Source organism: Scyliorhinus torazame, chromosome 9, assembly GCF_047496885.1.
Source record: "Scyliorhinus torazame isolate Kashiwa2021f chromosome 9, sScyTor2.1, whole genome shotgun sequence".
Taxonomy (NCBI): Eukaryota; Metazoa; Chordata; class Chondrichthyes; order Carcharhiniformes; family Scyliorhinidae; genus Scyliorhinus; species Scyliorhinus torazame.
This window is the reverse complement of record NC_092715.1, coordinates 133,618,866-133,632,092: the sequence shown is the minus strand read 5'-3', so window position 1 is coordinate 133,632,092 and position 13,227 is coordinate 133,618,866. Positions and strand designations below refer to the sequence as shown.

Below are 13,227 nucleotides of genomic sequence, written 5' to 3'. Positions count from 1 at the left end.
AAAACGGTTCAGTTATGAGTGAGATGAAGCTGTGAACAGAAGTCAAGCAGTTTGCTCTCTGCAACTCAGTTAAAAGATATGTCTGCAGACAAAAGAGCAGTGCGGTTGGAAAGGTGAACAAACCAGCTGAAATAGTTTCTGAAGAAATACAGCCAGAGTTTCTGCAGAGCTTTTCTTTAAAGCAGTGGCACAAGATCGCTCTTTCTCAAAGAACATCTCAGTACAGGAGGCGTTCCTACATGCTAATGGTACTTAAAGTATACTGACAGTATACTGACAGCTGAGATGGCATTTCCTGTTGCTTGAATGGGAATAAAGATAAGAGTTAAGGGTATTGTAATCACTGTATTGAGTGGCATTGTTTTAGGGGCAATTGTGAGCTATTCTCTGGCCTGATGTTAAAGATACTTTAATCCTGTACTAGTAATAAAGTTGGTTTTAAAATACTGGGGACTGGATTCTACGTTTCAGCAGCTAAGTGCCAGCTGACACGGAGAATTCCCGAGCATCTTACAACGCCAAAATCGGTGCCGAACCCTCACCGATTCCGGGGCCGGTGAGGGGCTAGCAGCGGCGCTGAGTGAAACTCCCGGCTCCCACACCAATAACCGCCGAAGAATGGCCGGATTCATGGCCGCGCATGTGCACTTCGACGACCTGCAGCAGCCACACCGCACAGCATGGTGCCAGTCGTGCGTGCACCCGACCTGCCAAATACGGCCCCTCAGGCCACCCCTTGGCCATTCCCCGCCTTGGCGAAAGCCCCCCCTGCCTGCGGCACGGCTCCAGGATGACTGTGGCAGCGGTGGACACACTCCGCGGCCGTCACGCCGGGATCCCGATCATTCAGACCACACGTTGACCGCGCGGACGGGAACTCGGGCCATCGAGGGCGGAGCATCGGGGGAGGGCCTTTCGATATCGCGCCAGCGCCATTCCAACGGTGTGCGGCGTGCAACGCAACGACGCCATTTTGGAAGGGGCGGAGACTTGAAAACCGGCATCAAACTGGCGCCACCCAAGATATGGGCATTGTTGGAGTTCACACATTCTACCAGTATTGGCATGGGTTTCGCCCCCACAACCCAAAGATGTGCAGGGTAGGTGGATTGACCATGCTAAATTGCCCCTTAATTGGAAAAAATGAACTAGGTACTCTAAATTTATTTTTAAAAAGATATGGGCGTTGTAAGGGATTCTACGCCCGATCGCCGATTACGATATCGGAGTCGGGCAATGGAGAATCCCACCCCATATCCCTATTGCTTTGTGAAATCACTGCTGGAGAAAGGTATTCTTTCCCCACAGTCTTATAAAATTAAAATTAAATATTGGGGTTCCTGTCTAGTATCCTAGCCACTGTTGGGATCTGGTATGGGATCGTAATAAAGCATTAAATACATCAAGCAGGCATAAGCAAGCACACTTCCTGCCAAAACTTCACTGTCCATCATACATCAAACCCACAAACTTAAAGGGATCGTTAGAGACTGCCACCGAAAAGTAACTTTATTTTTCAAAATTGAATGTGGAAGCAGGCAGCGTGCTCTTTCAGGTTCCATAGCAGTCATGAAGACCATTGCTAAACCCTTACAAATAACACCTCTTTAGAGGCTAACGAAGAATTAACCCAAAATTTCAATACCATTCCAATGCAGGAGGCACCCTTAGCTCATTGGATTGAATTAAATGAGGCCCCAGATTGCGTATGCCTCAGGTCTAAACTGTCACCGAGATGGGGTTGTTCCGTGTGCCACATTTGTACCAGCAGGCTAGCACTGTTTTCAATCCCTTTGTCTCTTATTTTTTTCACAATCACTCAGTAAGACAGATTGTCTTGTCAGAATTGTGAACACAAATATTTATTTACTTTTGGGGCAATACTCGGGATTAACATATTTTCCTAATTAGTTTTTAATTCCAATCAACGACATACACACAATACAAACTAACAAAGTCAAAGATACATAAAACAATTATATGAAATACCTAATCGGCCTTCATTTTGCACATCCGATCTCTTGTATAGTTCAGGAAGGGCTTTTGCTGAAGAGCTTCCAAACTAGAAAGACATAAGATGGGGAGAAAAATTAGAGGGACATATATTATATGCACCACCTTTCTTCCCCTAGCTGCAAGAGTAAGTAAGAAGTCCTGTACATTCTAAGCGGAGTGTGACGCCGGATATCCAGAATATAGAATTTTGCTTTTCCACATTCCATTTAAAGATTGAAAGGCAGAAATCATAGTTCATCACCACTAAAAATAAAAATATGAAACAAAACCGTTCAATTTTTTATATAATTTACCAAAAATGAGATACTATAGGAGCAGCATTGTCAAATTCACTGAACATGCTGAGCCAGCATCACCTTCCAAGTGGATTAATATCTAAAACGCTTGAGAATTATCCATCACACTTCAAAGTTTGTGTTTGTCAAACGTCCAAACTATCTACAAAACTCACCTGAGTTGGCTGAAGTTAACTATGGGCGAGATTTACCACGCAACCGGGAAGCGACCCTTCTGGTCTTGCGAAATATTCTGATCTTGACAACCAGCCGTTGTCACCTGGATTCCTCTTGAAAGCGTCCCTCGCCATCAGGAAACCTGCGGCAGGGGTACGCCATTGTCAGGATCAAAAATCCTGCTGGCATGAATGGCCCGAACGTTCCGGCCAATATCTCCAAAATCTACGTTCAGCATGCCCAAAACGCCCATGTTTGAATCCCTCCCAATCATGTTTTCACCCCTGCACATCACTAGAACAGCCGTTAAGATTACAAATCACTCTGGTGCCACCTTATGCTTCACCTTGGCTGGGGGTCTGATGGAAATTTTGGACCTTGAATAGAATAGGTATACCATGAGGCGGTCGGTGGAAGGGGTGTACTCGAAATGGCAGCCCTTAATCTTCTTTTTCAGGGAACTGATTAGTCAGTTGTTTTTTTGGATGGAGTGGGGATGGGGGTTTGTTCTTTTGTTGAGGTTTTGCTTTATCGGTGGGGAAGGGGATGGGTGGGAAGCAATACTGAGAGGATTGGGTCGGGGTAGTTTTGGGACAAAACTGTGGCAGGATTTGTTGCAGTGCAGTTGTTTTTGTTCAAATGAAAATTTTGCATGAATAAAAATATTTTCAAAAAGGATTACAAATCACATCCTATATGACTGTGATATCCTCCCTCATCCTTATCAACCTTCTTCATTCTTTGATACAGATGACCAGCCACACCATTCTATAAACCTGATGGGCACCACTCAGCATCAAAGGTAAAGAGGCAGGTTTCCATGAAATACGAGAGGCATTAATGGGAATGAACATGCATCACTGCTGTTATTCTGCAACACTGTAGCCATTTAGCCAACTGAGTTCAGCAACCACCAAAAGACTGTAAAACATACCTTAGTACTGAGGTTCACTGTAGATTTTTGTGTGCAAGCACTGGAGTCAGACTTGAACCCAGAACCTTATGCTCAGAGGCAAGAATGTAACTAAGTGAGCCAAAAGCTGAGAATTGGTTGAAGCATATACTTCAGTAATATGAAGCTGGAAGATGTAAAACCAAGGCACTACAGCAGCACCACTGATAGGAAGGTTTAATTACAACATAACAAGATCACAGTTTCCATTACAAATAAAAATTAAGAATACAAGTGAAGTAGGGCAGCACTGCGGCGCAGTGGGTTAGCCCTGCTGCCTCACGCGCCGAGGTCCCAGGTTCAATTCCGGCTCTGGGTCACTGTCCGTGTGGAGTTTGCATATTCTCCCCGTGTTTGCGTGGGTTTCGCCCCCACGACCCCAAAAATGTGCAGGGTAGGTGGATTGGCCTTGCTAAATTGCCCCTTAATTGTAAAAAAAGAATTGGGTACTCTAAATTTATTTTTAAAAATGAATAGAATTGAAGAAATTAAAGTTTGTGGATTAGAGATGCATGTGGACTCATTGCTAAATTATTGTATGGATGTTTCCAAGGTCGGTCTACCTAGAATGGAGTCTTATTTATTTCTTGAATCGTCTCTCCACATGTATTACAAACCTATATCCATTCAAGTTTCAAAACAGAGTATCTGTTGATATTTTAGCGAGTATAATGATACAAGGAACCAGTTTACCAACTATCTGTTCAGTCTTATAAGTGTCATGTGAGGGTCCCTTTAAGAAGTGTGTTTTATCAAATGGCTGCAGTAATGTCATTGGGCGCAATTCATCCATTGGGAGACTAAATCCCGACGGCGGAGGCCGCTCCCAGCCCCCTATTCTCCCGCCCCCGGGGGGCTAGTAGCAGCGTCGCATCATTTACGCACGCCGGGCCTTGGCACCGCGTAAAAGCGGCGCCGCGTAAATGACGTGGCCGGCGCCACGTAAATTACGTCAACCACGCGTGCGCAGGTTGGCCGGCGCTAACCCGTGCATGCGCGGTTTCCGTTCTCCCCGAGGCCGCCCTGCAAGAAGATGTTGGATGGATCTTGCGGGGCGGCGGAGGAAAGGAGGTCCTCCTTCAGAGAGGCCGGCCCGCCGATCGGTGGGCACCAAACGTGGGCCAGACCCCTGTTGAGGCCGCCCCCGGTGCAGGAATCCCCCCCCCCCCCCAACAGACCGCCGCCCCCCTAGCGTTCCCGCGCTGTTCCCGCCGGCAGCGACCAGGCGTGGACGGCGCCGGCGGGAAGCTGTCATGTTGGGCAGGCCGCTTGACCCATCCGGGCCGGAGAATCGCCGCTCGTCAGTTGCAAATGGCGAGCGGCGATTCTCCCAGCGGCCAGCCGTGATTCTCGCCGCGCCGATTTGAGGGGGGTGGGAGAATCGCGTGCGGGTGCCGGGGCGGTGTGGCGGGACTCGCACGGCGCCCCAGCGATTCTCTCGCCCGGCGTGGGGGGGGGGGGGGGGGGAGAATTCTGCCCATTGTGTGGATGGAGCTGGGCTATGATTCTGTCTTTTACTTTCGTTATGAGCTGGAAACTGCTTTGTGGCTCTGAGTTTTTTGATTTCGTTTTCAGTTGGGAGATGTGTTCAAACAAAGAGGCCAGGATTCTCCGATCCGGCGGCGGGCTGGAGAATCCCACGGGAGAATCCCACTGGAGAATCGTGCCCCGCCGCCCCCAGTCCGGCTTCCCTATTCTCTGGAGCCGCTTTTCAGGCATTGGCGGGATCGCCGCCACGCTTGTCGGGGGCTGTTGACAGCGGCCCCCCCCCCCGGCAATTCTCCGGGTGACGATGGGCCGAGTTGCCGACGGGTTTGGCGTGGATTAATCACCTCCCATATGGCGGGACCTGGAAGATGAGTGTGCAGTGGACATCCTGGAGGGGCCCGGCCCGAGATCGGGGCCTACTCCGTGGGGGCCTACTTTACTCGGTGCCAGGCCCCTGTAGGACTCTGCCATATTGCCCGGAGGCTGGCGCGGAGAAGGGAATCCACGCGCATGCGCGGAAATACACTGGCCATTCCGCACATGCGTGGAAATACGCCGGCCATTCCGCGCATGCGCAGACTCGCGCGGGCCGTTCCACACCGGCTGGAGCAGCGGGGACGACTCCTGTGGCAACCTCGCCCGCTAGAAACGTGAGAATGTCTCACTTTCAGAGGCCGTTGATGCCGGAGTCATTGTCGCCAGTTTTCACGCTGGCGTGGGACACAGCCCCATTTTTAGAGAATCCCGCCCAGAAGGTGTATCTTTGGTCTCTCTCTCTGCATGCTAAAGAATGTCTCCAGACCACTTGATTACTTCAAAGTAATACCTGTTTTCTGTAAGGAATTCAAACCTACTGTTTTGTAGGACAAGGGGTTTGGCTTATAGATGGCGTTAGGAACATTATTAAGGTTACCTATAGAGTACTGTATCTTTGGGGAGTATTTGTGTTGGTAGTTGATAAGATGGTTACTGTGTGTTTATAAAACGTTAACTGAATTCATGGAATAAACATTGTTTTGTTTAAAAATACTTAAGTTCTCTGTTGCTTAACACCTGGAAAGTAGACCTTTGTCTTCCTCATAACCAAAATCTTTTAAAAGGTGTAGGTCAGGTAAACTCCATGATATACTTAGGAGTTTTCTAAACCCTGGCCCATAATATAAGGTAGGTGAAAACTAAAATGAAATAGCACTTTGTTTCAACTTACGCATTCTTAGCTTTTCAGTATCAATTATTTTAATTTTATTTCTATTCATGTGATGACCAACGTGAGCAGCACGGTAGCACATGTGATTAACACTGTGGCTTCACAGCGCCAGGGTCCCAGATTAGATTCCCTGCTGGGTCACTGTCTGTGCGGAGTCTGCACATTCTCCCTGTGTCTGCGTGGGTTTCCTCCGGGTGCTCCGGTTTCCTCACACAGCCCAAAGACGTGCAGGTTAGGTGGATTGGCCATGATAAATTGCCCTTAGTGACCAAAAAATGTTAGGAGGGGTTATTGGGTTAAGGGGATAGGGTGGCAGTTAGGACTTAAGTGGTCGGTGTAGACGCGATGGGCCGAATGGCCTCCTTCTGTACTGTATGTTCTATGTTCTATGAATGTAGCAATATTGCATTTCATATTTGTGGCAGTAATGTTATTAAAAACCCTGGTTTAAAATACATACAGGCAGTATGTCTGCTAAAGCTGTAATGAAAGAGTCATAAAAGGTGTGGTAATTACTGCTTCCAACCACTTAGTTGGTTACAGAAAAAGGGAATTGTGTTTTGATTGCTGGAGGTTCTCTGGAATGTAGATAATTTGTGAGGGAGTGGTGTTTCGTCCTATCTAAGTGGGTCATGGAACTGAGTGGGATACAGATGATGTAATTTGTGGGAGAAGCCAGGTCTGTCTGTAGTTTTGCAGTCTGCTAGAATCTTTTAATATGGACAGGTGTTTGCCATAGTATTTGACTCTGATAAGACAGAAGTTTACTGGATCTGCTCGAAAGGATCTCTCTATAAATATCAACACAGAAGATCATAAGTAAACCTGCTCTGTTAACTTTATTTACAAGTGGCATTTGAACTGTACTGGGTTGCTCATTGGAATTAGTGGCAGGTGTAGATAATAAGTTCAAGTTTTTACTTTTATTTAAGAACTCTTTAACCGTTAATTGTAAAGTTATTTTGTTGATGTTAATGTGGTTCATTCTGTGTTTAAATTAAAGTTTGTTTGAATGTAAAAGATACGTATAGGTCAGAGTCATCATTCCTGGGGTAAAGTATCCTTTCCTCACACTTTCACAAATAGAAAAATTGTTTGGAGTGACAAACTTTGGGGTTTGGTCCAGTATCCTAACATTCATTCAACTGTGTTTTTTAATTACTATAACCTATATTCGCTCCTTTAAAATATTTTAAATGCAAAACATTCACTCTGCCTGGTTTTCTTCTTGGTGTAACTGGACGTTTGAAAGAGAGGAGGAAGCACCTTTGGAAACACTAGCCACTAAATGACTGAAAATTGAAGGCTGGTCCATTATCAAAGGCACAGAAATTGACCTGGGGCTGAATTTTCCACTTCACAATGCCGGTAGTCAGAAATGCGATCGGGCAAAGAATAGTGTGCAATGAAAAAATTGCGGTTTGTGCCCAGTGCCGATTCCATTGCCACACTCCAGTCCCTCGCTGGCGTCATTATTGAAGTTTGCGCTCCACGCTTGTGGGCCCATGCAAAACTGTCAATTGCATGAATTTAAAGAGAATTAGCGGGTTGGACACTTCATGCTCAACTTGGTGTCATCTGCAAATTTGGAGATATTACAATTTCTTCCCTCATCTAAATCATTAATATATATTGTGAATAGCTGGGGTCCCAGCACCGATCCCTGCGGTACCCCACGGGTCACTGCCTGCCAATTTGAAAAAGACCCATTAATTCCTACTCTTTGTTTCCTGTCTGCCAACCAGTTTTCTATCAATCTCAATAAACCACATCAAACTTCATGCACTTTAATTTTACACGCTAATCTCTTTTGGGCGTAATCTCGTATGAACAAAAAATGATGTGGAGATGCCGGCGTTGGACTGGGGTGAGCACAGTAAGAAGTTTTACAACACCAGGTTAAAGTCCAACAGGTTTATCTGGAATCACTAGCTTTTGGAGCACTGCTCCTCCAGGGAGCTACGCTCCGAAAGCTAGTGATTCCAAATAAACCTGTTGGACTTTAACCTGGTGTTGTAAGACTTCGTACTGAACGTAAAAATGTTCTTCCTTACATTCCCCTGCATCTTTTGCCCAGATCCTTAGATCTTAATAATAATAATCTTTATTATTGTCACAAGTAGGCTTACATTAACACTGCAATGAAGTTACTGTGAAAATCCCCTCATCGCCACACTCCGCCGCCTGTTCGGGAACACTGAGGATTCCGAATGTCAAATTCACCTAACAGCACTTCTTTCGGGACTTGTGGGAGGAAACCGGAGCACCCGGAGAAAATCCACGCAGACACGAGGAGAACGTGCAGACTCCGCACAAACAGTGTCCCAAGCCGGGAATCAAACCTGGAACCCTGGCGCTGTGAAGCAACAGTGCTAGCTACTGTGCTACCGTGCCGCCCCTACTGTGTCCCCTAGCCCTTGTTCCCACCAATAAATGGGAACAGCTCCTTACCTAAACCTGTCATAATCTTGTACCCCTGTATCAAATCTCAACCTCATTTGCCATAGGGAGAACGACCCCAGCTTCGGCAGCCTACATTTAACCATTCTGGTGAATCTCCTCTGCACCCTCTCAAGCACCTCCGGCGGTGGAGCAGCTGCGCAGGGCGATGGGGGTGAAGTATGAGTATGAAGAGAAGGTAAGTCGTATGTTGGCACATCAGTTACGGAGGCAAGCCGCCAGGGAAATTTTGAGGGCACGGACAGGGACAGGGGAGGTGGTGTCGGAGCCGGGGAAGATAAATGAGGCGTTTTAGATTATTCCAAGGAACTGTACAGGGCGGATCCGGCAGGTGAAGAGGGGGATATGGGGCAGTTCTTAGATGGGTTGGAGTTCCCGCAGCTGGACGAAGAGAAGAAGCAGGCACTAGAGGAGCTTTAGGGCTGAGGGAGATAATGGAAAGCGTAAGGGGGATGAAGTTGGGAAAGGCCCTGGGGCTGTACGATTACCTGGCGGAATTTTGCTAGGTGTTTGCGGTGGAATTGGCACGGCATCCGCTGGTGGGGAGGGGTGTTCAGCGATGTGGTGGAGAAAAGGGAGCTGCCGGAGTCGATGACACAGGCGATGATTACACTTATCCCAAAGAAGGGGAAGGACCCGGTAGAATGTGGGTCATATAGGCCCATATCACTGTTAAACACAGGCGTAAAAGTGCTGGCCAAGCTGGTGAGGGGAGGATGGAAGGATGTGTCCCGGGGTTGGCTGCAAAAGACCAACCAGGCTTCGTAAAGGGAATGCAATTCCCCAGTAATATAAGGCGATTGTTGAATGTGATTATTATCCCATCGAGAGGACAGGTACCGGAGGTGGTGGTGTCCATGGACGCAGAGAAGACATTCGATCGAGTGTGTAGTGGTACCTGGTCGAGGTCCTGGGAAGTTTTGGGTTCGGGCAGAAGTTTATGGCATGCGTGCACCTGTTGTACGTGGCCCCGGTGGTAAGTATATAGACCAATGAGATGAATTCATGAAGTTTCGGGTTGCACAGCGACATGTGGCATGTTTGCCCGCTGTCGTCACTACTGTTCATGCTGCCATTAGAGTGCTTGGCAATGGCCCTTAGGAGGTCAGTAGAATGGCAGGGGATTAGGAGGGGGAGTAGGGAGCACCGGTTGTCGCTATACGCAGATGACCTGCTATGTGTGTCAGACCTGCTCGAGCGTATGGGGAAGATTATGGGCCTACTAGAGATGTTTAGAGCTTTCTCACGTTATAAGTGTGGGGAAAAGTGAGGTGTTCCTGGTGAACAAGTTGGTTCAGAGATCCAGTTTAGGGGGGCGACTATTCAAGGTAGCCAGGGATAGGTCCAGGTATTTGGAGATCCAGGTGATGGGAGAGTGGGCAACGCTGCATAAGTTGAACCTAACAAAGCTGGTGGAGGAGATAAGGGAGGATTTTAAGAGGTGGGATACACTACGTCACTTTCTGGCAGGGAGGGTTCAAGTGGTGAAAACGAATGTCCTGCTAAGGTTCTTATTCATATTCCAGACTCTTCCGATTTTTGTACCAAAGGCCTTTTTTCGGAAGTTGCATAGTTATTTCAGAGTTCGTATGGGCGGGGAAGGTGGCAAGGGCAAAGAGGACCCTGTTGCAGAGGCAGAGGGAGAAAGGGGGGGTTGGCATTACCGAACTTGCTGTATTATTACTGGGCAATGAACGTGGAGAAGGTGAGAGGGAGAGGGGGCAGAATGGATTAGGATGGAGGAAGAGTCCTGTAGGAGGTTCAGCCTGAGGGCTGTGGTGAGGGCAGTGCTCCGGCTGACATCAAGGAGAGCCCAGTTGTGCAGTCCACGATCAAGGTGTGGAACCAGCTGAGGAGGGATTTTAGGAAAGCGGGGATGTCAGTGTTAACACCGCTATGTGTGAACCACGGTTTTGAGCCATGGGGGGGGTGGGGGGGGGGGGGGGGGGTCGGACAGTATGTATAGGAAGTGAAGAGAGGTGGGGCTGGTGAGCGGGAGGGATTTGCATCTGGAAGAGAGGTTCACAAGCATAGAGCAGCTGAGGCAGAGGGGAGAGCTCCCGAGAGGAAGCAAATTTAGATATTTACAAGTAAGGCACTTTGCATGGAAGGTGTGGAAACAGTTCCACAAGCTGCCGAAGAATGCCCTATTGGAACGGTTGCTGCCTCCGGACGTGGAAGGGGAGGGCTGCATTGGGGACATATATGGATGGGTGGGAGAGCAGGAGGGTGTGCAAGTGGTGAAGATGAAAGAGAAGTGGGAGGAGGAGCTGGGAGGAGAGATAGACTGGGGAGTGTGAGTGAGGCATTACGCAGGGTAAACTCGACTTTCTCGTGTGCGAGGATGAGCCTGGTACAGTTTAAGGAGGTGCATAGTGTGCATATGACTCGGGCAAGGATGAATGTGTTCTTCCAGGGAGTGGCAGACGAGTGTGAGAAGTGTGAGCAAGGACCAGCGAACCACACATATATGTGTTGAGGCTGTGAGAACCTGGAGAGATACAGGGTGGGAGTGTTCGGGACGCCAACAAAGACTGTGGGGGAGGAGGTCGGGCCAGACCCTGTGGTGGCGACCTTCGGGATATCGGAGAAGCCGGAGCTGATGGAGGGGAGGAAGGCAGGTGTAGTCGTCTTTGGCTCTCTGATTGCCCAGCCGAGGATTTTATTGGAATGGCGGTTGGCAACGCCACCAGGGGTGGTGGCCTGGCTAGGGGGTCTATATGGCTTCCTCTGGAAAATCAAGTCTGAACTGAGGGGCTCAGCGGATGGCTTCGAGACAAGGTGGGGACTGTTTGTGGTCATATTGAGGAGCTTTTTGTCACAAGGGGGCGGGGGAGGGAGTGGGGAAAAGCCTGTACAGACTGTAAAATTGAGAATTGGGAAGCATGTTCTCCGGATTATTTATGTTTTATAACTGTTTGAATAACTTTGGAATAAAATACATTTTTTTAAAAAAGGCAGAGTTAAACAATGACCGAGCCTTTGTTCCTTTCCGGGGAAGGGAATGTCAGATATTAACAACCGTCAGAGAAATTTTTTTTCCCCAATCTCCATCTTATTCTTAAACTTGTCCCCTTGTTCTATACTGCTCCACAAGTGGAAAGATCCTCCCAGCATCCACCAATCATGTCCCCTCAGCATCTTTTATGTTTCCAAAGGATCACATCTCACTCTTCTAAACTCCAATGAGTGGAGGCCCAACCTGTTCAACCTTTCTTCATGAGATAAGCCCATATCCCAGGAATGAGTCGAGTGAACCGTCTCTGAACTTCTATTGCAATTTCTATTTTTTTCCATATAAGGAGACCAAAACTGTGCGCTGTATTCCAGATGTGGTCTCACCAAGGCCCGACAAAGCTTCAGTAAAATTTCCCCACTTTTATATTCCATTCCACTTGCAAAACGGCAACTTTCCTTTTGTCGTCCTAATCACTTACTGTACCTGCATGTACACCTCATGTACCAGGACACCCAGATCCTTCTGAACCACTGACTTTTGCAATCTCTCTCCATTTATATGGTTTACTGCTTTTCTATTCTTCCTGCCAAAGTGGACAAGTTCTTATTTTCCCACATAATATCCATCTGCCAATTTATTTCTCTACCTCCTCTTGATAACTTCTTTTTCTACCCATCTTGGAGTCAGCAGCAAATTTATCTACCATACATTTGGTCCCTTCAGCCAAGTCATTGATGTAGATTATAAATAGTTGAGCCCTTAACACAGATCTCTGTGGTATTCCACTAGTTACAGGTTGCCAACCCCAAAATTCCCCATTTACCCCTGCTCTCTGTTTCCTGTTAACTAACCAATCCTTTATCCAAGCTAATATGTTACCTCCGACACCATGTAACCTTATCTTCGGGAGTCCCAGAGAACCATAAGCTGTTCTCTCTCACGTTTTGAGAGATAACGCTGACTGGTGGTGATTTAACCGGAGGGTCACTATTCCTCAGGTGAGGGGCAATGTTAAGGCTTAGCCCTCATAAATAACATCAGCCGGTACAGGAATTGAACCCGCACTGTCGGCATAGCACCGCATTACAAACCAGCCATCCAGCCAACTTAGCTAACCAACCCACTAGCTTGTGTAGCACCAGGGTCCTTCCTGTTTGTCCCTGTTTATTCCCTTATTTTCCCTTTCTTTTATTTTTGCTGTTACATTTTTGATCCATGGGCGATTTATGGATATTTGTCTTAAGACACCTTGGGCGAAATTCTCCCCCAACGGCGCGATGTCCGCCGACTGGCGCCAAAAACGGCACCAATCAAACGGGCATCGCGCCGGCCCAAAGGTGCGGAATGCTCCGCATCTTTGGGGGCCGAGCCCCAACATTGAGGGGCTAGGCCGACGCCGGAGGGATTTCCGCCCCGCCAGGTGGCGGAAATGGCGTTTGTTGCCCCGCCAGCTGGCGGAAATGGCGTTTGGTGCCCCGCCAGCTGGCGCGGAAATGCGGCGCATGCGCGGGAGCGTCAGCGGCCGCCGACAGTTTCCCGCGCATGCGCAGTGGGGAGAGTCTCTTCCACCTCCGCCATGGTGGAGGCCGTGGCGGAGGCGGAAGGGAAAGAGTGCCCCCACGGCACAGGCCCGCCCGCGGATCGGTGGGCCCCGATCGCGGGCCCGCCCACGCCGCCTGGTCCCGCCGGTAAA

At 48.3% G+C, this 13,227-nt stretch overlaps 1 protein-coding gene across 5 annotated transcripts in view; it reads right to left on the bottom strand.

Annotated features, from left to right (window-relative positions):
• The window catches only part of sncaip (synuclein, alpha interacting protein), a 230,210-nt gene that overhangs the window by 101,863 nt on the left and 115,120 nt on the right, over positions 1–13,227 (bottom strand). For all 5 annotated transcript variants that reach the window (XM_072516529.1, XM_072516532.1, XM_072516531.1 and 2 more), the window contains one exon: positions 1,990–2,062. In XM_072516529.1, coding sequence (XP_072372630.1) covers positions 1,990–2,062 — 73 coding nt within the window. The remainder of the gene's footprint in view (positions 1–1,989; positions 2,063–13,227) is intronic.